Source organism: Choloepus didactylus, chromosome 16 (genome assembly GCF_015220235.1).
Source record: "Choloepus didactylus isolate mChoDid1 chromosome 16, mChoDid1.pri, whole genome shotgun sequence".
In the NCBI taxonomy this organism is placed as follows: Eukaryota; Metazoa; Chordata; class Mammalia; order Pilosa; family Megalonychidae; genus Choloepus; species Choloepus didactylus.
This window is the reverse complement of record NC_051322.1, coordinates 46,814,977-46,839,324: the sequence shown is the minus strand read 5'-3', so window position 1 is coordinate 46,839,324 and position 24,348 is coordinate 46,814,977. Positions and strand designations below refer to the sequence as shown.

Genomic DNA, 24,348 nt, shown 5'->3' with positions numbered 1-24,348 from the left:
TTATTTTATCAGAAATAAATAATTCAGAGAAAAGCAGTTTAATCCAGAGGATTAGGATTCAGGATCAAGTTCCGGAAAGAGGAATTGGGAAGAGAAATGACTGTCTTGTACAGGAATTCTCATGATGCTTCACTCAGTCTAGGATGTGGTGTAAGATAAAGCAAACAGAGTCAGGTTAAAGGAAAATTAATCAACTTGAGGACAAATTTCATAGTATTCCCTTATGCTGTTTCAACTCTTTGTCCTTCTCTAAAGTGAGCGGAATCTTTTGGAAACACCATATTTGTATGTATGTGTATCCCTATAAAAACAATGAAATCATGAATTTAAACAAAATATACAGCATGCATGCTGATACTGAAAGAGGTATTGCAATGTCCTATGGTTTCTGAGGTTAGAGAGAAAAAGGGTGAGTTGTAAGTGAGATAGCTATTATTGTCAGGAAGGACAGCTGCTTATTGCAGCAATCAGAAAACATTTCAGGGGAAGTAAAACATTAATTACATATGTACTGATTCAGGATTTATTATTTGGTCCTGCTATATTGCAGTATCCCATTGAAAGACTTAGAAAAAAAAGCATTCCCTAAGCAAATTGGTAGTAAATTTGAATTGATATATCCAGTATGCAGAAGCATTCTCATATTATCCATAAATTGCCTAAGATCCATTGACAGCATTTGGTTTTCTTTTTTTACTATCAATAATTCTCCAGTTTTCTAGGTTGAAATGCTGAAATGCTTTTCTAAGAATTTGAAAGTAATAAAGCAAATTTACTAATGCACACTTTACTCTTAGTTGTACCTATATTACATCCATTCAATTGGGATTGAATAGCCTGTCTGCCACCCCCTCTTGCCTCCCCACTTTTTCCCTCTTGCTAGGGACTTCAGAATATTAAAAATGTGGTTTATGTAATCAGTATACAAAATAGATTTTTATCTTTAGAATATAAACTAAAGATTGTTTCCAATGTTTCTTGTAAGAACATCTAAGCAAGGTGTTACAAATCTCGCTAGTGATCATTTCAAGGAGAGAAGTTAGGAGCCACAGTTTATGGAAGCCACGTTATGTGACGTATCTTAACCAAAACATTTAGAATATCCTCTGGAAGACTGTGATATTGTACCAAATAGGAAAAATGTTATCTGATCTTTAATTCAAGTATTCCTCTCACTAATCCATTGGCAAAGACTTTTACTACTTCAACCATAGTAGTTCCTGGGCTCATCACTCTCACCCAGAGTTCTCAATTATTTCATATCAGGGGCCACATAATTTATTCCCTCTGCCCTTATTAACTTCCTGTGTCAGCACGTCCAACATGATGCAACTAAATTAAACTTCCTTGCACACTGACTCTTCTGCATCAGTTCTTGGTTTTTGATGCCATGTATTTTAAGTAAAAACTTACAGGCTTTGGAGCCAGACAGGTCTGTGCTTGGATCCAAGCTCTGCTGTTTCATAGGCTGCAAGACCCTGGGCAAGTTACTTAGCCTTTCTGAGCCCTAGTTTTCCCTTTCCAGTGTGGTGCTGATAGCTTTCTCTCTTGCAGAGAATCTGTGAGGATTAAATGATATCCCATATGTAAAGTGCTTGGCCTCAATAACTAGCAGTTATATCCTTTTCTAAAATGTTTTCATGTTGGTGACCCTATTTCCCCCATATTAAAACAAAATTTGATTAATTCTTCTTCCCCCTGAACATTCTGTTTCATGAACCACATTCTCCTCTCTAGGCAATGTGTGCTGGTATGTATCAAAAGTAACTTGAATGTTCTCACTGCTGTACATAATGCTTATGCATCCCTTTTTAACTAAAACAACTTTTCACTCCTTCACCTTTCTTTAAAACCCAGGCTTGAATCCTCTCCCAAGCTACTGTTACTTGGAAAATTTTCTTGAATTTGAGCCAACATTGGTACCCTTAAAAAAGTCATGTTTTGATGTGCTATATGTTTTCAAGTTATTTTCTTCCACGCAAGTTCCTCTTGCCTCCTGCCTTTGACATCTGCTTCCATTCTTCCACTAATCCTGAGAACTTCCTCACTTTGATTTTCCATATAACTCCTTCTCCCCTGGTTTACACAGAAAAGGGTGTACATCGGAGTGCCTGTCAAAATCTCTTCAGTGCTAAGCTGGTCTCTCAGGTAGAGTGTGAGAAGAGGGCTTACAGGGGAGTTGTAGCCCCAGCGTGGGTTTCTTAGAGCAGAAAGATGTGTCAGCTCCTGGGATCACCCCTGTCAAGGAGAAATTGGTTCTCCCAAAAAGCAGTCTTGTTCAGAAAAAAAATGTCTTCTATAGAATAGGCAACAGGGAAATGACTCTGGTTAAATTGCCATGTTGTCTTCTGAAGAGGTAACAATTTTCTTGAAAATAATTGTCTTGAAACCTAGCATCCTGGATTTCATTCTTCCTTTTCTGTGCTTTGTGACTTGGCCCAGAGGAGGAGATAAATGTGTCCCAGTAGCTCATATATTCTTTAGAAGGAGGGATGTTAAATAGAAGATTATTAATACTTGTGAGGCTGGCTAGATTTAAAATAATTTCATTAATATAGATTTGTCTCTGATGACTGCTGTGCATTGCACAATCTCCATATTCAGATTCAGCCAGTGTCTATTGACTGCCAACTCTGGAGCCAGATATGGTGCTATTTTTTATGTCTATACAATTGCCCTATGACAGAGAAATTATCATCTTCAATAGTCAGTGAGGAAACGGAGGCTTGGAGAGGTTAAATACCTTGTAACTGTGACCACATGGCTATTAAATGATCCTCTTACTTTGAATCTAGAAACTCTTCTTTTTACTGTGCTATTTTGCTTTATTTTAGGTATCCATTTTCAATTGGAGAAAAGCTCCAATTGAGTTAATTACAGAGGATATAAAAAAAGAATTCAAATTAGTAATATCATTATCTCTCTGTTTCTAGTTTGTGCAAAGCAGGTAACTGATGAAGTGTCTTCCACTCGAGATTCAAGCCTTACTAACACAGCAGTGCAAAGCAAGTTAGTGTCTTCCTTTCAGCAACACACCAAAAAGGCTCTTAAACAGGTAAGATCACATCAGTAAGGATTTGTCCTCTATCCTTCTGTTTTGCTGATCAAGTATAATAAATAAGAACCTAGAAATCAGAAAACAATAGAGGTATTTCCTGGATGAAGCCACTTTTGCTGTATAAAATGAATAGTTTTAATATATAGTAAAATCTAGGGAGAGGCAAGGCTGTAGACTTTGATGTATCATTTAAGAGGGGAAAATGTGCTTGGAAACATGTTGGAATTTGTATTGTTTGTTTTTTATTTATAGTAAATAAATTGGGCTCATAAATGTATTACATATTTTGAAAATAGTAACTTCTCTATTCATGGTCCCATTGTGTTTATCTGATGGTTATTGTAAAAAATGCAGCGATATTTCTCTCATTAGTGATAAGCATTAAATTACAAATGAGAAAAAAATAACAGTCATGACATATTTAGAATATCCATCAGTGAGTGTTGTTGGTTGCTGATTGGCAGTTAACTTTGCAGTGCTACCCAGATTTTACCTAAGAAGTTTTGTTGTGTATGACCTTGCGTTGAGACGGTGGTGGTAGATAATGATCATGAGGATGGGCTGTGGGCTCTAACATAACTCTGATTTGAATCTTACTATTCACTGTGTGACACTGGGTGAACCAGTTCTTCTCTCTGAATTTCACATTCCTTCTCTATAAGGTGTGGATAATAATAGTACCTTGAACATGAGATTGATCTGAGTAGTCAGCGATGTGAAACGTTTAAAGCACATGGTAGAGTGAGTGCTGGCCCATAATAATCACTTAGTAAATGTTAGCTACTGCTGGTACCCTAGCAAAGGCTGAATTGCTCCGGGGAGGAAAAGGGGGCAATGCTAAGGCCGGGTGGGGACATTGTATGATTGTCATACTAATAGAGGCAGCAAACAGAAGGCTCACATATTTAACCTTGAATTCATAGCTTTCCCCTGGGAACAGCTTTCCTCTTGCATTCTTTATTTTGATCCTTCTATAACTGGTCCCGTCCAACTCACCTCACTACCTTAGAGGTACATAATAGTGATAGATTTATAACAAGGAAAAGTGAAGCCATGTTTTCTAAAATAAAATTAATAATTAAAAAAAAAGTGCCAACAACTTCTACAGCTTCTTAATATTCCCATCCAGTTTCTTAGACTCAGAATGCCTTTATCTATCTTCTCCTCCACTCCAGACAGGGGAACTTAGGAAAGAAATTTAACATTTCAGACTGAATTATATTCATTTTTTATTCTAGGTTGGCTCTTGGGCTTGTAGCATTTCCATTCAATGATTTTGTATTTAAAGTGATAACAGTATTTCATTCTACATAGGTCAGATAAATAATCTTTGGTGAACTTGACATTTATATCATTGATTTTGTGAAATGCTTTAGACTACAAAGAAGAAAAACTGAATTCAGCATTTAGATCTCTTCTTAATTGATGAAATAAAGGATGGATGAGTTAGGGAAGCCTGAGCAAAGGCTTATTCAGGCAGCAAATAGGATGCACGTAATAAAATACTTACCAGGATAGAATGAAAGATATGAAACTGGACACTTGTAGCTGTGGCATTCAAGAAATACAAGTGTGATCCTGAATGAACCTTGTGACAGCACTGATTAAAAAAGGGAACTCTATGAAATCTTCCTGAATATGAATGCAAAGATAGTGATTCACATCTCTGTGCTGTTATGTCCCATTACTTTTTACTTTCTCATTTTGGTTTTATTTCATCTGAACATATTTAAACAATTACTGAAACATTACACAACTGTGAGTTACTGTTTTCTTGTTTGTTTGTGAGGCATGTCTTCATGGGAAGTGCCACTTGTTTACTTAGGATCTAAGCCTTGTTTTAATAAATCCATTACTTCTTGTAAGCTTCTTAATGTCCTGAAAGAGTTATTTATTCATTTCTCAAAACATCCTACTTTAGTTAGTAGGAGAACATGGCTCAATTTGTAGCAGATATGCTAATGTTTGATTAATAACCAAATTCTTATTAGAAATACATTTAACAGAAAAGCTTTTCTTGCAGAATTTAGTCCAGATTCCCTGTAATTGCTGAATTTCTTAAAACAGCATTTCAGAAAATTGACTGAACATATGGCATTTTAAATTGTAGCAACCTCAGCAAATCTGTAGCTTTCTTTGGTTCTTTTGGATGGTTGAATGACTATGACCATGCAGAAAATTCATTGTAAATGTATTATGTACATATACGTAAATCCCCATATATGTGTTCTGTGTTTGTGAATATATGTTTTGGGTGTATGTATATATGTGCAAATAATAATCTTATGGACCTGTAGGTCTAGGCCAGCTGGATGACCCTCATAATAATTCTATTAGCTGATATTTACATTTTCTGAATTCTGGACACTGTGCTATGCAGTTTACATGTACTATGCCATTTACTTCTCCTATGAGTCCTTTGAAGTCATACTGTCTCCACATTTCAAATGAAGAAACTAATGCCCAGAGAGGTTTAAATAACTTGCCCAGGGTCAACCAGCAAGTAAATCTTTGATATGACTTTTGGATTCAGAATTACAGTTTCAGATTCTGCCTCTTTACCTAATACAGTACCACCTTTTAGCATTAGGGTATATAATAAGATAGATTGCTGACACTCTCTAAGGAAATTCAGATCCTTGAGTACTTGCATTGCATAAGGAAAGCAGTATAGCATAGTTATTAAGAATACTGTTTCTGAACACAGACTGCTTACATTCAGTACCACCAGTACACATTAATGTTACGCACGCAAATATTTTAACCATTATTATTTTATCAGAAATATATTCAGAGTCAGTAGGACTTCACAGTGGTGCTGATTGCAGTGTAATTATAGGCTGGGCAATATGGAGGCGGTAATACCCCTTGGCTGCTGACATAAGAGTATTTGAATTGCTCACAATATTTGGGTCCCTTTTACTTTCTGATCATCAAAATGTTAATATCATATGTTATACATAATTTCATGAATAATATATTGTTATTTCAGGGTTTTTTGGTACACGTTAAACATATTCAGAAGCCTCTGGAGAGTAGCAGATTGCTGATTATTACCTTGTTGCCTGTCTTCTTTCTGTCTTATTTTAGTTGTAAATGATCCCAAAAGGTATGAAAGGATGAGATTCTGAATTTTGAAGAAGGATAATTAAGAAAGATGCAATTTTGGAAGTTTTTAAAGAGCAGAGAAAAATGAGAGATTAAAGAAGGGTGAATTCTGTTATGATGGGAAATATCATGGTGGTAAAACTTAACCTTTCTGGGTCATTTCTCTTGGTTTATTTGACTTCCTTCATTATTTAGGGTGGTAGAATTTATTTATAAAGTTGCACATTCTTGCACATTCTTTTCTCTCTTGATACTGCAAAGCAAATGTATTCTTGCCATTTTGCTTTAACCTTGATGTTTGACCAATACTGTGGAATTCCAAAGACTATGTTGCATGATAGCTGTCTATGAACACAAGTGTTGACATTTAGCAGACTAGCAACAATGTGAGTTGTTGGTGCCTGGCACGGCCAGCTGTTTCCTATGTGTGCATTTCTAATTATTTAAGTTTTAGCATTCACAGCATGGGATATTTTCAAATTTTCAGTAAGGGCTTATTGCATTCTATGCATTCTTAAGTTACAGCCTTGGTGCTATTTCTCTATTAAAATAAAGCAGGCATTACTTGTTTATGCAAATTCCAGGTTAGCACAAAAGCCTCTGATTTTAAATTCGATTTGATTTTTCCGCAAGGGTAGAAATGAGAACTATTTTGTATTTTTAGAGTTATCTGACAGGCTTTCTGTTTAAAAAAAGAAAATGTTTATCTAGAGATTCTTCTTTTTTTTTCGAAGAGAATATTGCAGTACATCTCTAGAGAAAAGCATGCTCTGTCAGCCTCTTCTGATTTCTTCCTTTTCACCAAAATGGATGTATGATATGATCTAAAGTTTTCCTTACCTGTTTTAGTTCTGTTATACTTGTTTCTTTTATAAAATATGTTTATTTCCAGTTTTGAGGTTGTAAATTTCTTTCATACTGAACAGAACCTGGATGTATTAAACTTGGCGTTTTGGTTTCCCAGCTGCTAAAATGAATACCACACAATGGGTTGGCTTAAACAACAGGAATTTGTTAGCTCACAGTTTTGAGGCTAGGAGAATCAAAAATTGAGACTCCAGCAAGTTGATGCTTTCTCCCCAAAACTGTGGCATTTCGGGGCTGGCTGCCAGCAATCCTTGGTCCTTGGCTTTTCTGTCATGTGGCAATGCATGGCAACATCTTCTCCTTTCTCTTCCAGTTCCATGGACTGCCAACTTCTTGATGCTCCCTGTAACTTCTCTTTCCATATCCGATTTCCTTTGCTTATAAGGATTGGGTCTTTTGGATTAAGGCCCACCCTCATTCAGTCTGGACACACTTTAACTGATAACATCCTCAAAGGCCTATTCAAGACCAGAGGTTGGGACCTGAACATGCCTCTTTGTGGGGGACATGATTCAGTCCCCAACACTTTTGCATCTGATTGCTCTCCTTACAAATGCCGTAGATATTGAAATTGTACTCTGTGTGGCATGGGCCCAACATGTTAGACATATGGCCAGCTCGAAGATACATTCCTTCATAGTAGATAGCACTTCTGCTTGCCATCTGCTTGCTTATTTAGATTTGTTACTGCTTCTTTCTGGGTTTGAACTTACAGAATTCAAAGTTGTTCGGTAAAGGCTTTCATTGGTATTCCAAAGTGAAGTTTAAGCCGGAGGCATTTGGAGGTGACTCATTGATATCATCCTCCCAAAATCAATCTGAAGTAAAATAGTAGGACTTTAATGTTGATGTCAGCATGAAGCCATGTTATAAACTAATCAACAGGGCAATGACTAATTACTTGAGCCTCTTGGTGTGGAATAGAAAAAGGTGCCCCCCCCCACAGTTTCACAGCAAAAATGAACACCTCCGCTTTCAAAGTGGAGGGCACCGCTTACATAGCCATCTGGGGTGGCCCTCCTAATCCTATGCATCCATTATATGAATTTATCTTTTCCAGACTGTGGGATACCCAAGTTTAGAAGCCTCTCCATTAAGGCCTTTGAACTACCCAGTCATGTACCTATAGAAAAATAACAGCAGTTGGGTGTTAGCATTTCCCACCCTACCCCCCACCAAAGGCATTATGATTATGATTATGGTTAGGACAACTTTTCTTTTTTCTTCTCTTTCTTCCCTCTCAACCCCAACCCTGGTGAACTAGGGGAAAAAAAAAAAAAAAACGGAGTAGATAAAGGAAAAGTAAAATCAGGAATTTGCTCATCAGTGACATTTTTGACTCACGGCATGACTGTGGCTTGGGAAGAGGAGAATGGAAGCTTTGATTAGGGGAAAGATGAATGCTTCGATTTTTATTTAACCTTGAATTTTCAAACCTGAAAATGATACTGTAGAAATACTTGAAACAAACTATGTATTCTATAAGAAATATTGTCCAGTAGTGGGAAAGGGAAATTGGATTGAACATGTGTGAATGTAATTTTAGAAGAATAAAGCTGTTTGTTCATGCCGATTTCTGCCTCTTTTATAAACCAATTATCTGCATTAAAAAGAGATAGGTGAGAGCTTTGCTATTTTTTTAATAAACTTATTTTTGAAGGTTTTAATTTTTGCTTGGTAAATATTTAATGAGCACTTAATATATGACAATACTCTTCTAAGCACATAGGGATATATCAGTGAACAATGAACACATATCCCTGTCTTTCACAGAACCTAAGTTTGAGGATGGCGGAGGGGAGATAGTGACATAATGCAGCATAATAGAAGGTAGTAAATGCCATGGTATTAAAAAAATAAAACCAGGTGGGGTGGGGCATCTGGAGATATATGGTGGGAAAAGTAGCATATGAACAAAAACTTGAAGTATAAGAGGGGATGAGCTATTCAGATATCTGAGGGAAACAGCTAGAGGGAAATAGGCGGAGGGAGCACCTAATGCAAAGGTTCTGTAGCAAACATGTACCTAGCGTGTTAAAGAAAGGGATATCTCCGAATGCTCAGGCTATGAAGAAACTTGTCCATGATGTAGGATGTGATGCATTTCATGCAGTGGAGTCTTTTAAATAATTCCTAAATAAATGAATACAGGCAAACAGCAGTTGTTTGTTGGAAGACCCCCTGTGCTTTCTCCTTGCTGGGCCACTTCATATCCTTGGTGCAGAAATGCTGATGTGGTGACTTCAGGCTAACAGGGAAAGGACTAGGGCAGTAGGGTGGCCTTTGCATTGAACCTAAGTCCCTGCTCCTAATAAACCTTTAGCAAGAGTTTTGGGAATTTTTCTCCATCTCTGTCCCTTTCCTTGTCCTTTTTTCCAGCCACACTGGCCGCCTTTTTATTCCTTGAATCACCAAAGAGCCTTCCTTCTAGAAGCCTTGGACCTATTTCCTTCACGGGCTAGGGACTCTGCCACCTTCACATGACTGAGTTCTTGTCACTGAGGTCTTATCTCAATTGTCGCCTCCTTAGTGAGGCCTTTTCTGACCTCTCAATCTAAGTTGGTTCTTCCCTGTCCCAGTTACTCTGCCTCAACATGCCGGTTTAGTTTTTTCTGAGCACTTGTCTGCATGTGAAATTATCATGTTTATTTTATGTTTCTTTGTCAGTTCCTCACTATAATGTAAGATAATTAAAACAAAAACCTTGCTGTGTTCACTGCTCAGCATCAGCAGCACTTCTGTCTGCAGCAGAGTAAGTCTTTAAAAACCTGCCTTCATTGCAGAACTGGATGAATTATTTAAATACAAAAAATAGCATTTATTATTTACTATGTGCCATAAACTGTGCGGAGTACTGTTCTGTGGATTTCCTATGGGACACATCTTACCAACATAATTGCCCCAGTTTTACAGGCTCAGATCAAATCATTTACCCAACATTACCTAACTAGAAGTTACTTAAGTCTTTCTCTGACTCTACAACCTCATCCTTAACCATTGCACCACGTGGCCATTGAGGCAGCTCTGCAGGAGGCTCGTTAGAGGAGGGAAATTTTAATACCTACATTGGGCAGTGGTCAGATTCAAGGGGGCAGGGCAGAGGGGGAAAATGGGGAATGATGTTTAGCAGACATCCAAGTTGGTCCCATTAGGGTAAATTTGGCCCGAAGTCACGTTTGTTTCATCTGGCACATTGTTTAAAAACAGGAAAATTCACCTAACAATCCAGACTTGTAGTTGAGTAGCAGCTGCCCCCTCAGAGGGGGTATATGCTTTCACCCCTTACTGCGTTCTCCCCCACTGCTGTGGTCTCAGCCCAGCAGCCTGGCCCCGTGAAGGGCTGGCTCTCCTTACACATAGGATGCGCATGCACGCCCTACCTCGGAGGACCACGCATCAACACCTGCCTACCTTGTGGCCATGAAAAATGCCGGCGTGTCTCTTGCTTGGAGGCAGCCCTGACTGTCCCAGGCTTTGCAACTGAGTCAGCACTGATTTTCCTCCCTTCACGAGTGTTCTTCTCTGCTTGGAGGCTGTCCCCACGTCCAGAGTCAGAGTCTACTTTCTGGAAAGTGAATTAGAATCTTCAAGGCAGCTACAGATTTTGCCTAAAATGACTGTGAATCTGAGATATGCATTCAAGATGCCTCTTGAACCATTCTAACAATTGTTATTCTTTAAAGTTTAATTAATAGCCTGTTGCTTTACTACTGTGAATAGTGTCAGAATAAACAAACACTTCTCCATTTTTATTTGCCCCAAGAAAATTCATTTGGGGTCAAATATACTACTTCTTTTACAGAAGTAAAAAAAAAAAAAGTATTTTTTTAATACACTTAAAAAAGTATTTTTCCTATAGGGTAGGAATTTAGTGTTGGTGATCTATAGGCACACGGTGTTGTGTTTCAGTACTTTTAGAAATACTGTATTAAAAGTTGTTCAAATTTTCTAAGTGAGTAGGAAATATGTACTCAGAAAATTTCATTGAAATAGGATCAGTATTGATTAGGATTCCTGTATTCCTGCATTGGCTCCATCTTGATCCTTTAAAATTCAAAATAGTTATGTGTTTTTATTGGTTTTATTCTTACATTATTTCTGTCATGCTTTTCTTTCTCTCTGACTACTGATTTTTTTTTTTCTGACTTTTGCATTAATGCAGGTTCTCTCAGCTCTGGAATTTGAGGTCAAAATTTCTGTTACTCTAATTGTTGATTACTGTAGTTGCTCCAAAAAGGCATGCTTTTTGATTCCAGCTTCTAGGTCTCTAGTTTGTTTCATCTTTTTTTCTTAACCAACATTTTCTAAAATATCCCCCCCATAACACCCATAAAATGAAGATTAAAAAATGCCTAGTTGGATTGCCAGGCAAAGTTGTTGAAGTCTGTGGTATACAGGCTCCTAAAATTTGATTAGCTTTTGTACAGGTTTTATTATTTTGTGAAGTCCTGTATAGTGGGCAGAGATGGACTTAATTGTAATTTAAGGTGATATATTACCATATTCTATTTATTACTGGATTGATAGGTTACTGTCTACAAAGTGCTTTGAGTTCTTACCCAGGATAGAGAGATTTTTGCAATTATGTACATACATGGCATAGAAAGAGTAAATGTCTTAAATATTTTATAGCACACAAGCTCTCATTAAATACGTTATTGACTATAGGCTAAAGGTGAGGAGGATGATGTCTTATTCATCTTTGTATTTCCCGCCCCACCCCCAGTGCTTGGTACTTCCTAAAAGCTCAATAAATGTAAAAATGGAAAGGGCAATGTCCTGTGTTATGATTAGCAACAGAATCATTTGTAATAGATTTCCCAAGCCATTTACTTTCACATCTGGATTCAGATCTCATCTGAATGTGCCATTACTCACTTAAACAGTGTTCAGTTTTTCTCTTGTGTAATTATTTGATTTGCTAAATCTTTTGATCAACAAGTTGGACATTCATCTAATACCCTTTCCAAATAAAGTGACATTGTTCCTGACAGCAAGGGAATATACAGTCAATGCAGTATTTCAGGAGATTCTGACAACTACCGGTCGAAGAACATTAATCAAGTAACTGAGATGTTGTAAAATTGATAGAAATTACACAGACACCAGGAATAAAAAAGGTTTGAAACTGTTGCCAGCCTTTTAACCTTTGGAGGAGTTTTCTCATTCCTGTGACTGTGAATTTAATGGGTCTTCTGTTTCGTGTGCTTAAGACCTTTTTTATTATAGGTAATTTTCTGCATAAAGCGATCAGCTAGATAAGCTGTATTTCAAAACTTTTAAATGCCTTTTATTACATGATCATCACCGTAGTTGATTAATTTACAAAACACAAAGCACTCCCATTTGGAGAGATTTATTCTCATCTCAGTGTTTTCCTGGATTTTCCAGAACGCTGTTATGTTCGTGTTCTGAAGGTTAATGCCCAAAGTCAAGCAGACAGAAGGCAAGAGCTGCAAGGTTTCCAAGATTAGGACTGATTCCCTTCACAGAAATAAATGATTCCTGCCATGTTCAGTGATTTTGTGCAGTGCTCCCCACGGCTGAGTGAGTGCATCAATACTGTAGCCCTTACCTGCCATACATACTGATGACACTCGGTGTTAACTTGATTGACGGAGCAGTGCACGGGAGAGGACGCACCTGCAAGAGAAGTGCAGACACATATATTTTTATCCCAGCTTCGAAACATTTATTTTACATTTATTTTACTTGGGAGTCATAGTTTCAAATGCCACGGGCTCTCAAGCCATATTGCCAAGGTATAACAAACTGTTAAGTCCTGCTTTGTTGTCAGAATTGTACTGAAAATGGTCTCAGGTTTACACCCTTTGTCAATGATTTTATGCCTTGGAGGGAAAATGATATGCAGGTGCCTATTAAGGATCCTGACAATTTAGTGGCTCTGTGGAATTTAAGTCTATTAAGAGATGCTGTCTAAGGATGGGCAAATGGTTCATTTGATTCAATTATAAGAAATCATTTTGGTTGCATTTGTATGCTATATTTTCATTATGTTTTGTAGGCTTTGAGGCAGCAGCAGAAAAGAAGAAATGGAGTCTCAATGATGGTAAACAAGACTGTCCCTCGTGTTGTTTTGACACCATTAAAGGTGTCTGATGAGCAGTCGGATTCACCTTCAGGTAAAGAGCTACAATACTGGATGGGTGCTTGGCGAGCGTTCTTCCCGGTGGAGACTGCCTCCCTGAGAGAGATGTCATGATTTTTTCTGAAACTGAATACTATTTCCACTTGAGGTTTGGGTTAATTCTTTTATACCTTTGACTATTTCAGTGATTCAAAAATATAGGGTATTTCCCCCTTAAAAAAAAAAAGGTAGCAGCTGGCTCCTCATCAAATGACTTCATTTGCTAATGTCAGTAAGTGGAAGAAAATGGGTGGTAAGGCTAGGAGGATTTTGTTGATGTTGCTTTTGCTTTTGTTTGAATGTTGAACTTCAGTGGTGGACCACATGCTGATGTGTAAAGTCATCACAAGCAGTTCTGTGAGTGTGAATTTGTTTTTCAGTACTCTGTTGCAAAATCAGGAATCCTTTATTAGTTTTTGTGTCTGCCAGCATTCTTCTCACCTCGGTGCAGCCCTGACCTTTTCTCCTAATTTACCTTCCGTCACGTTATCACCCAGGTACCACTCTATTTATTATAGACTGATGCGTGCTTTCTCCTCATACTTCAACAGAAGTTATTTAAAAAGATAGGATCTCCCCTTCTCCTTAAGCCTCCCTTCTTTTTTTTTTTTCCTGTCTTGTTTCTGTTCCATCACTATGTAGTACAGTATTGTTAAGGCTTATTCGTGTGTGTGTGTGTGTGTGTGTGTGTGTGTGTTTTCCTCAAGCTCTGACTCGCTCTCTTAACAGCTATCAGATCAGTGAATGTATTTTTTTGTCTTCACTATTAGGCCATCTGTTCTTGCTTTTTGTTCCATTTGATTGATTTATTAGGCTTTTCTCTTTTTATCCAATAGGGGAATCAGATTGTGGCCCAAGGGAGTGTATTCACTCTTAGAAAAGGAGATTTTTATCTATGGTTTATAAAACAATTTTAGATTTTTCTTTTTCAGGACAGCAAAAGGAAGATAATGACATAATAACTGTTTTCTTTTTTAGGATCTGAATCTAAAAATGGTGAAGCAGACAGTTCAGATAAAGAAATGAAACATGGGCAAAAGTCTCCCACTGGGAAACAAACAAGTCAGCACTTAAAACGATTAAAAAAGTCTGGTTTAGGTGAGTGTTCAGTAGACTATGACATTTTGCATTTCGGAGATTTGTATCTTTTCAGATGAAATTATTGAAAATTCTCAGAAGATTTTTAAAAATGTTTAAACAAGGGACTTTAAAAAGCCTTCCAATTTACCTTAAAATAAAATAGGATGTTAAGTAAGGAAAACCTATAGTTACAATTAAATGATCTTAAGCTTATTACTAAAATTGTTTACTAAAGTGTTGTTACAGGATGATGCAGAGGTTAATGATGAGAGATTTAAAATGATACGTGTTTCCAAATAATTACCTGCCAACTCATGATTCTTTTTAATGTGCAGTGTCTTATTGCATTTTTACTTTAATGGAATACATTGTATTGTGGAGAAAACTCAACTTTTTATGAAGATTTCATTGAATAGGAAGTCACATCCTGCTGCAGTAAAATTGTTTTACCTTGCTTTTTGTCTGCTCTGCTTGAAATAGTCAGTCGTGCCTGTCTGAAAAATAGAGTAAAATTGCTGAGAAGTGTTTGAGGCACAGTTCATGGATCTTGCAAGTCAGCACCAGGTTTTCTTCTGAAGATTTCCTTCCTGCTAACTTTTCGTATAGACCCAACAGCAGCATTTAGGGAAAAGGGAGTATGAGAGTTAAAAAGACAATCCTGAATGTTCCCCGTCCTGAACATTATAGTTCTAGATTGTCCCTGCCTTGTTGAATGACCTGGGCCTAATGGCTTCATTTTTCTTTCTTAGTTATTTCACCTGCTTAAAGGGGTAATGGTAATGAACTGGAGCATTGCAACATTTTGTAAAATGATTTGTAGAAACTACAAATTTATGGACCTCAACTTTATTACCGGTTCTGCTACTTACTTTTTTTGCAACCTAGGAGAGTTCATATTGGGAGAGTTTATCTGTTTGTAAAATTCAAGCATTATTTTCACCCATTTATTTTTTCATTGTAGCTTTATTGATTGCTGATTATATACCAGGCATTATACTAAATCTGAGAACCTAACTTTTAATGAAAAGCCTGTAATGGCATTTTTAAATACTTAGATAAAAGAATATGGGAAAATGGAATTTGTTTAGTTTTAATTTCTTTAAACAGAGCATAATTATCTGTTTTGCATTATTTCCAAGTTCAAATGATTTTGTAGTTATTGTCTAGCCCAAAGTGTATTTATTGATGTATAACCACATATATACATTGATGTATTTATTCCAATCCTTTCAATGTTGTAAAGACTTCAATATGAGCAGCTTCTGACAAAGAAATATATAATGGGAGAATAATATATAAAGAATGTACTAACAAAACACTCCACACAACTACCACATTATGACACCCTAAGAATTTGAAGGTCAGGAACCATCAGTTAAAACAGTCTGCTGTCAGCTTCAGTTAAGTCAATGCCGTGTTAACAAGTATAAGATATTACAGGCCCAGAGGCCTCCTCACTTTTTTACTTCACCATCGTCGGGACTAGAAGTGAACAAGGGGGTGTTTTAAGGTATCAGGATCCTCCCAGGAGTTCCGATCATTAGTCAGGGCCTCCTGTATTTTAATTACTATTACCTGGAAGTCCGTGTTCAAGTAAGTGTTGAATCAGAAATTTTATTTATTTTTTTTTACCTTGATAGTCAGCTAAAAGATATAAAGCCTGATTTATAAGCCTATTTTTATTAAATCCTGTATGCCTTAAAACAATTTATATGTTATATGTTAAAAATTGTACTGTCTTAGGTATTTCAGCTTTTTTGGCAAATCTTAAAAGGTGATAGAGGAGACCACCATGTTCTTTCCAACCTGCTTAGTTTTAGAATACAAAAGAGTAGAAATAAGGAAGCTACTTTAATGGAGGATTGGAGAACTGAAATCATATTTACTGTCCATGTATAATGCCAATATAAGTACTTTGACATAAATTGTTTCATTTAATCTTTTCTTCAGTTGTGTACAGTAGAATGCTTTCCATTTTACAGATGATGGAACTGAGGCCCAGAAGGGTTAAGGAGGTTGCATGCAAATGGCATAGCTAAGACACAAGCCAAGGCATATCTAGCTCCAAAGTCTAAACAGTTAACCCTGGATATGACCTGAATGTCAGATCATCCATTGTGTATTTTAGACCCATAGAGGAACCAGTGGGAAGCTATACCTAGCACTGTGTGGCATAATGAGTCCACCAAAGGTGTTAGAATGCAGGTACATGGTTACACGTAGGAGAGCTAACAACTAGATTTCCTCACTGATCCTTCACAAGTCAAACTTGTGAGGAGGAAGAAAATAGGATTTAAAATAAGTCAATGCAGAAATCAGTCCAAAATAAACAGAAGGTGATTACTGGGAAGGAACTGTGTGACTGACTACCCCAGCAGCATGGAAAGGCTTATTTTGAGCAAATGAAGTCAGTATTACTTTTTAAACCTCTCCAACATATGCCCAGCATTATAAAATGAAAGGAAGAGTCTTAAAAGTAACCATCCCCAGATAAAACCCACATCTCTTTTGGAAAGTAATGTCTTTGATATTCTATGACCTTATGCACCTAAGCATATGGAGCAAAAGATTCTATATGCTGTGAAACATTTTAGAATCTGGGTAATATTTAGTACTTTGCAAGGCATATCCATGTACGTTTTTCTCTCCCCTTTTTGCCATTGGATTGTAACTCCTCGGAACAGGGACCTTCATCTTTTTAGTCCTCACAACCCTCATTATATCTCCTCCTGTTCCGTCTGTGCTGAATAATTTTTCAAATGAATTACGTGTAGGTAACTGAATGAGGTGAGAAGTTTGGATGTATGAGGCATCCTGTTGGTTCCAGCATAGTTGTGTTCTTCCTTGTATCTCCTCGAATGAAAACAATCCTGTGCTTGGGGAAGCTCATTCTTTGTGCCCCAGGGTATGGCTGCAGAACCAATGCGGAGAGAAAAATGAGCCCACCCCACACCTCTTAGCCAGCTGGACGGGGACAGTGAATTCTGGGCATCAGTGTGATGGTCAGTTGCCCTTATGTGTTTTTTACCACCTGATTCAGGAATTGAATTTATGTAGTTTTGGAAATTTGGTTCTGACTTTCCTTGCCTTCTCTATGTAGGGGTAGCTGCAGGTAAGTCCTACCTGTTGGGATCATGCTGAATGAAAACAAAGGACGTGTCTGCTCTAATTTATATTGGTAATGCTGAAACCAAATCCAGTAAAAATCAGACTTCATGGTTTCATGTAACTTTTCATTTTCCTTGTGAGATTTCCCTAACAGGATACAAAATGCTTCTAAGAGTCCCCTAAGAGCTTCCTCTTGCCCTCTGATAATTACTGAGTTTGTCAAATTGCAGGATATTCACCCTGTTTAAGGTATATGATTTACCTGGATCCTGGAGCCTAATGAGTGCAGCCCGGCACACGAAGGGCCCAGTGTGTCTCCCTGAGGAGGCTGCAGGTAACGGGCACAGCAGACTCCTTAAGCTCTTTCATACGCACCTTCCCCGGAGAGGGTTAGGATCACACAAGACAAACATGAGCTAAAACATCCCCCAGTCATCCTAGTTCTGATGGTGGTAATCTTGAAATTCTTATAAGAAATGCTTCATTCCTCATGGAAACCCACTACTTCTTAATGTAAATATTTTCTTTCAATCTAGATAGTTTTGAATCCAGATAGTATTTCTATGGTGATGTTTTTGTAAAGCAAAAACAAACAATGAAACCTTGTCGCTTCTTTTTCCATTTCTAAATCATGCATGATAGAAAATGCTATTCTGGTATACATAAAAACAAATACTAAAGATGTCCACAAGGGCTCTTTCATTGTCATAGGTCTTGAAAATTATTATAATAGCAAATATAAAGCTACCAAATAACCAGTCAGTACACACCACATCTGGTGAGAATAGGGTAGGTGCCCTCTGCCAGTGAGGTGTTTAGTGCGTGTTTTTCTTGCCTGGTTGGTGTTTTAATGCCCACTCTTTTTGTGTTTCCAGAGGATGGAATACATGTAAAACCTTCCCTGTGAAGTTTTCTGATGGAACCCTAGTACATTATTGTTGCACCATAGTACATTATTATCATGCTCAGAAAACTTAGAACATGGATTGTGAATATTTAAAACAACTTTTGAAGATATACTCTTACCTCTTCTTTTGTACTCTTTAATTAATCACATTTCCTCCTAGCTAAAATTTAAGTTCCTTAAATTCAGAGTCTTTGGCCTAAACTAGAAGCTAATAGATTGCAATAGAAACTTGGGAAACAAGGGAGGAAAGATTATAAAAATAAGAGCAGACACTCATGAAATAGAAAATACAAGAAAAATAGAGACCATCCCCGAAGCCAAATGCTGTTCTTATATTAGACTTTTGAGATATGCAAAATATGCAAATATAAAATATTCCGATAAACTGAACTATTTTTGAAGCTTATAAATGTCCAAATTTAACTTAAAATAGAAAACTTGAATAAACATCTATAAGTTAAAAAAAGATCAATATGCAAAATATTCCACCTCATACACAAGTCACAAATTTATAAATACCTTTAAAGATGAATTTTAGCAATGCATCAAGAAATGCTCTCACCACTTCATTTTATATGTCATTCAGAGAATAAGAAAAGAGAAAAAGCTCTTTAATTCACTTGATAAAGCAAATATAACTTTAATTCCTAAATAAGAACAAACAAGGATAGTATGAGAATGTTTTATCAGCCAACCTCATTTTAAAAAATAAAAAGTACAAAAGTTGTATCTGTTAGAAAAAATCCAAAGTAAATCCAACAAACTCCTATCATTTTTTAAATTAAGGTGATGGGTTTACAGGTGTGTACTTTACTACTTTCTGCATTTTTCTTTTAAGTGTCAAGTATTTTGTAATGAAATTAGGCCACGGAGCAAAGAATTAGGAAGAAGCATCCTTTCTTGGCAATGGCAGCAAAGGCAAAACCTAGCGGCAAAGAAATGTTGAAAAATTAAGGAAGGGGTTTTACTCAATTCTTATTGCATGGCCTAAATATTCTCAGTAAAAAAAGGAGGTGAGGTCATTTACTGAAAGTGGCTTTAATTGGGAGGGCTTGTTGGGGGGAATTGAGAAAAATGTAGAACTTTTGAAGCATATGCCATTAGTGTGAGAAGCAGGTTTTATACTGTCTGTTACTATATGGTTCAAAATCTTTAAGAATAATATAGAACAAAGAAACTTCAGAGAAGCACATATTCTCTTACAACGAAGCCAAAAGAAGATCTATTTCAAAGATGTCCGAAATATGTTTTATAATTTTGAAACAGAGATTGAGCAGATGATCTTTTTGCTAAATTTGTTGCCACACAGGATGTTGAACTCAGTTTAATTATCCCTATGCATGTACTCCTAATTGGCTTAAGAACAATCCAATTATGTATGATTGTCTTATCTTATTAAAGCTGGTACCCCATCTCCCCACAGTACTCAGCAGAAGAAAAGGCTGCAGTTATTTTAGTGTCTAATTCCCAGACACTTAGCCTATGGAGTTGAAGGTCGCTGAGGTGGGCTGAAGGGGGAGGGGAAGCAAAGAAAGCCAAGTTGCCACAGTAAAAGTCTATGTTGTACAACAAGACACTGTGCTGCCTGCATGATAAAAATCAGGGGAAGTGTGCCTGGTCGGGGTCAGGGGGATGGTCTGTTGTTTTGACCAGAGGGAACCCTAGAACACCAATCGAAGGAAAGGCTACAGACCATGGAGGACTGGATGAGCGGGTAAACCCACTGGCTTAATGATTCATATTCCCTAGAAGGGAACCCGTGCGGGACTTATGCATATAGTGTGCACACAGAAACACACCACGCAGAGGGAAGGAGCACATCCAAGAGGCAGAACCAGATCTTTTATTGTAAGAGGAAGTGCCCAAAGAAATACAGGAAGAGTTCAAAATGTTTCTCATTGTCTCAAACGAAATTAGAGAGGAATGATTTGGAACGACTTCCCAGAGAAGAGAAATAAGCTTTCAGAGAGTAAAGTCTAAGGAAAAAAATATATCAGAGGACAAAATCTAGTCATCTAAGACATGAATTAACATAGTCTTAAAGAATGAAGGAATGCGTGAAAAGTCTCTTGGGGAGCATTGAATCCATTAAGAGAGAGTACTGGGGTTAAAGAACTATGGGGATTATGGTTACAAAATAGAAAGTGAATGTTATGAACCTTGGTGATTAAAAACAATAGTGGAGCTAACAGGAAAATGGAGTTGAGGGAGAGGAGAGATACGAAGGAGTATACGTGTACTTATTTCCCCCTTTTTTATAATATATTCAGATTTAAAACAAGTAGTTAAAAAAGATAATCACTCCAATTTGTTTTGCCGTATTTTTAATATTTTTGGAGAAAACTCCTAGGTGTTAATAAACCTTGAGGCAAAGTTTAGCAATTTTGTTTTTTTGGATTAACATCTGTTCTTTTTAATTATTCTTTAAACAAAATTAATTAAATATAAGTCTTTTACATCAAATGGTACGGTATATATTTTTTCTGAACTGATCTCTGGCTATAGATATGAAGAGATGTTCAATAATTTTTAATAATGCACTGAGGATAATTGTATTGGATGATAGGATTTTAGGTTATTTGTTCAAATTTAATTTTATTTTTCTACATTGATTTATTTAAAAACTATGTAACATTTTATAAAACCAGCAAAGTCATAATTCTTCCCCTACATTAAAATTAAACCAAATAGACTATATTGGAATGAATCCCAGAAGTTGGGCTCAATGAAAGCATTTATCTCAACCCTTCTCAGATAAATCCATTAGAAGCTTAGATTTGTTTAGCAAGCATTTTTTAAATTCCCACTATGTGACTGTGTAGGATGAAGCAGAATTAAAATTGGCTCAAGTCAAAGACCCTGAATTTAAGGAAGTTAAATTTTAGCTAGGAAGAAATATGAGAAATTAAAGAATACAAAAGAGGAGGTAAGATTATATCATTAAAAAGTTGTTTTAAATGTTCACGATCTATGCTCTAAGTTTTCTGAAAATAGGTGTGATGATAATGTACTAGGGTTCTATCAGAAAACTTCACATCAGAGGTTTTAAATGTATTCCATCCTTTGGTAAAACAAAAAGAAAAAGCATTAAAACAAGTGATCAAGCAGGAGAAACATGGAATTATCATCTAGTATTTTATTTCAACTTTGCTTTCACTCCCCCTTAGTGATTAGTATTATTTTTTACAGTCCATCTTTGGACCTATGCCTGTAAGTCCTTTTTTTTCACCATTGCTTGTGCAACCCACCCATTCCTCCCTTAATTTAATTAATTTATTTATTAAAAACACCCATAATGGCTATTTCAGCAAGATTCCCTAAGAGATGGGTTCAGTTTTGGATACTGAAAATGTTCTTATACCATTGTCATTTTTTAATGACATAGATATGAATGAAATTATAGATGGATACTTATTTTCCCTGGAGTCCTTGAAGATATCTCATTGTCTTCTGTTATTTATTTGTGATAAGAAGATTTCTGTCACTTATTGTCATCCCTTTGGAGTAATCCTTCTTGTTTTCTAAATGATTTTAAGATATTCTTCTTTTGATATTTTGAGATTTCAGTATACCCAATATAGGAATTGTTATTTATCTTTCTAGACATTTGATTTGTCATATTACTTTATCAGAGGATTCATACCATTTTTCTATATTCTAAAAAATATTTCAACTGTTAGCTCATTAGATATTGTCTCTCTACCATCCTCTGTGAGTTTTTTTGTTCTGAAACTCCTATTAGATATGCATTCTGACTGCTTATTATTTTCGTTGTATTTCTTTTCCATCTTCTTTTCCAACTCATCATTTTTTATGCTGCATACTAGATATTTTCTTCAACTCTATATTCTAATTATTCAGTAAGTCTTTCCTCTATGTCCATTGACTATTTCTTTTACATTTCTAAATAACAAATTTTCATTTCTAGTTCTATCTGGTTCTATTTCACATCTGCCTATTCTTTTATCATAGTGTCCCATTTCTTCAAAATGGTTCTTATTCCTACTTTTGTCTTTATTTAAAACAGAGGTCAGTATCCTTTTTCTGATAAAAGCCAGACTGTAAATATTTTAGGACTTATGGGCTAGCCATGCAACTTCTGTTACAACTATTCAACTGCACTGTAGCACAAAAGCAGACACAGAGACTATGTAAACAATTGGGCATATCTGTGTTCCAGTAAAACTTTATTTACCAAAACAGGCCCTTAGGCTTTAACCTGAGGGCCATAATTTGCTGACCCCTGATTTAAGAAAAAAACTCTATTATAAAATCACATTCAAGTGCTTCTTTTAGCTCTAGTAACTCAGAGTGTGGTAATTCTTCCGGTTGATGCATCAGCTGACTGAATCATTTTCTTGCATGCCATAATTTTGAGTTGTGAACTCAACATTCCATTGGAAACGTGTGCCTTTTGTGTTGCGGAATTACCCTCAGACATATTTGCATTTCAAACCTTTTAGGTAGTATTTTACAAAGGACTGCTTTTTAAACTATCACTCTCAGGAATACCCTGAATAGGAAGGAATACTCTGAAATAATTCAGGGCATAAAGGGTTTATCCTAGGTCTTGCAGAATCTACATAAATTGTAGTTGTTGCTGTTTATGCTTCCAAAGTTTTTGAAAATTCGGATTGAGAGATCATAAGTAAAGTATTTCTTTATCTGGACCTGGTGCTAATTTAAGTTTAAAATATAGATGATATTGAGTAAAGTATATATTATGAAAATTGAAGATGAGACAGAAACATAATGAAAAAACCTTTAGAATTAAATATATTATTGAAAAGAAATAGATGTATTATGCATGCATTTCCCTCCCAATCTATAGAAAATTTGTACCTTCTGCTTTTTTATCACAGGACATTTGAAATGGACCAAAGCTGAGGACATTGATATAGAAACTCCAGGATCTATTCTTGTCAACACTAACTTGAGGGCATTAATAAATAAACATACCTTTGCTTCCTTACCTCAGCATTTTCAACAATACCTCCTACTTTTGCTCCCAGAAGTGGATAGGCAGGTAAGTAGAAGTTTTAGACATTTGTATCAGCCAGTAGTTATATTTCATGAAGTGTCAGGGCTATTAGTGGGGATGACTGATACATGGACAGACTGTTTTGTAATAATATAGTGTTCTTATGTAATTTATGTGTGTGTATATATATATATGGAAATGTGTATATATATACTTATTACTATCATCAATTTCTTTGTTTAATCTCCCAAAAGAGAACCATTTTTTTGCCTCAGTAACAAGCCATTTCAAGTTTTAAAATACTGTACATTGCTGAAAAGTGAAAACAACAGACTTATTCACATTGGGAAAGGAAAACGGAGAAATCAGACATTCCATTATCAAATAAATCTTTGAAGTAGCTGATCTTTTGCCCAGAGGGAATATTGAAGTGCAGCAATAAAAAGCCAGGGTTTCTAAGAAATTATGTAAATGTTTTTATTCTCAACTCTCTCCAAAAAGCATTTAAAATTTATGTTTGCAGTTGCCTTCCGAGAGTCTATCATCATGAATAAGATTGCCTATAAATACTTACCTTTTATCTTTTTTTTTTAGTATAACTGAAAATGCTTTGGGTTATAAGTATATATATATTTTTTTATATTTTTGAAAAGCCTCTAAAATAAGAGAATACAAATTTAGGTCCATAATAGCAGGCATCAATCATCATCCAAGGCTGTTTCCTTAGAAAGAGAAGAAAAAAAAAATTCATCATGTAAACTTTTATTAAATTTCACAGAAATTATTAAATGGTATCTAGGAAACATTTCTTTATGATTCTTATTCCAATAACTTTAGACACAGTATATAGTTTCTAATTGATGGACATGATGCATGTGTGTTTATGAATTTGTATTTCAAAATGATACGCACATCCCTGTATTGAAGTTGGCAAGATTGAATCAATATTTCCGTATTACTTTGAATAAGTTTTCCCAACTTTGTATTCGATTCTGTTTTATACTAACTTACCTATCTCCTTTTATGCCTACTTAAAATATAATGAGCAGCAGTTTGCTACCAATCTTGTGTATCTCATATTGGGGATTATT

The 24,348-nt window shown here is 36.1% G+C and overlaps 1 protein-coding gene across 5 annotated transcripts in view; it reads left to right on the top strand.

The window, feature by feature from the left end:
- ASXL3 (ASXL transcriptional regulator 3) overlaps positions 1 to 24,348 on the top strand; it is a 174,632-nt gene that overhangs the window by 87,036 nt on the left and 63,248 nt on the right. For all 5 annotated transcript variants that reach the window (XM_037806046.1, XM_037806048.1, XM_037806047.1 and 2 more), the window contains 4 exons: positions 2,934 to 3,055; positions 13,059 to 13,176; positions 14,160 to 14,279; positions 23,139 to 23,302. In XM_037806046.1, the coding sequence (XP_037661974.1) occupies positions 2,934 to 3,055; positions 13,059 to 13,176; positions 14,160 to 14,279; positions 23,139 to 23,302 (524 nt within the window). The remainder of the gene's footprint in view (positions 1 to 2,933; positions 3,056 to 13,058; positions 13,177 to 14,159; positions 14,280 to 23,138; positions 23,303 to 24,348) is intronic.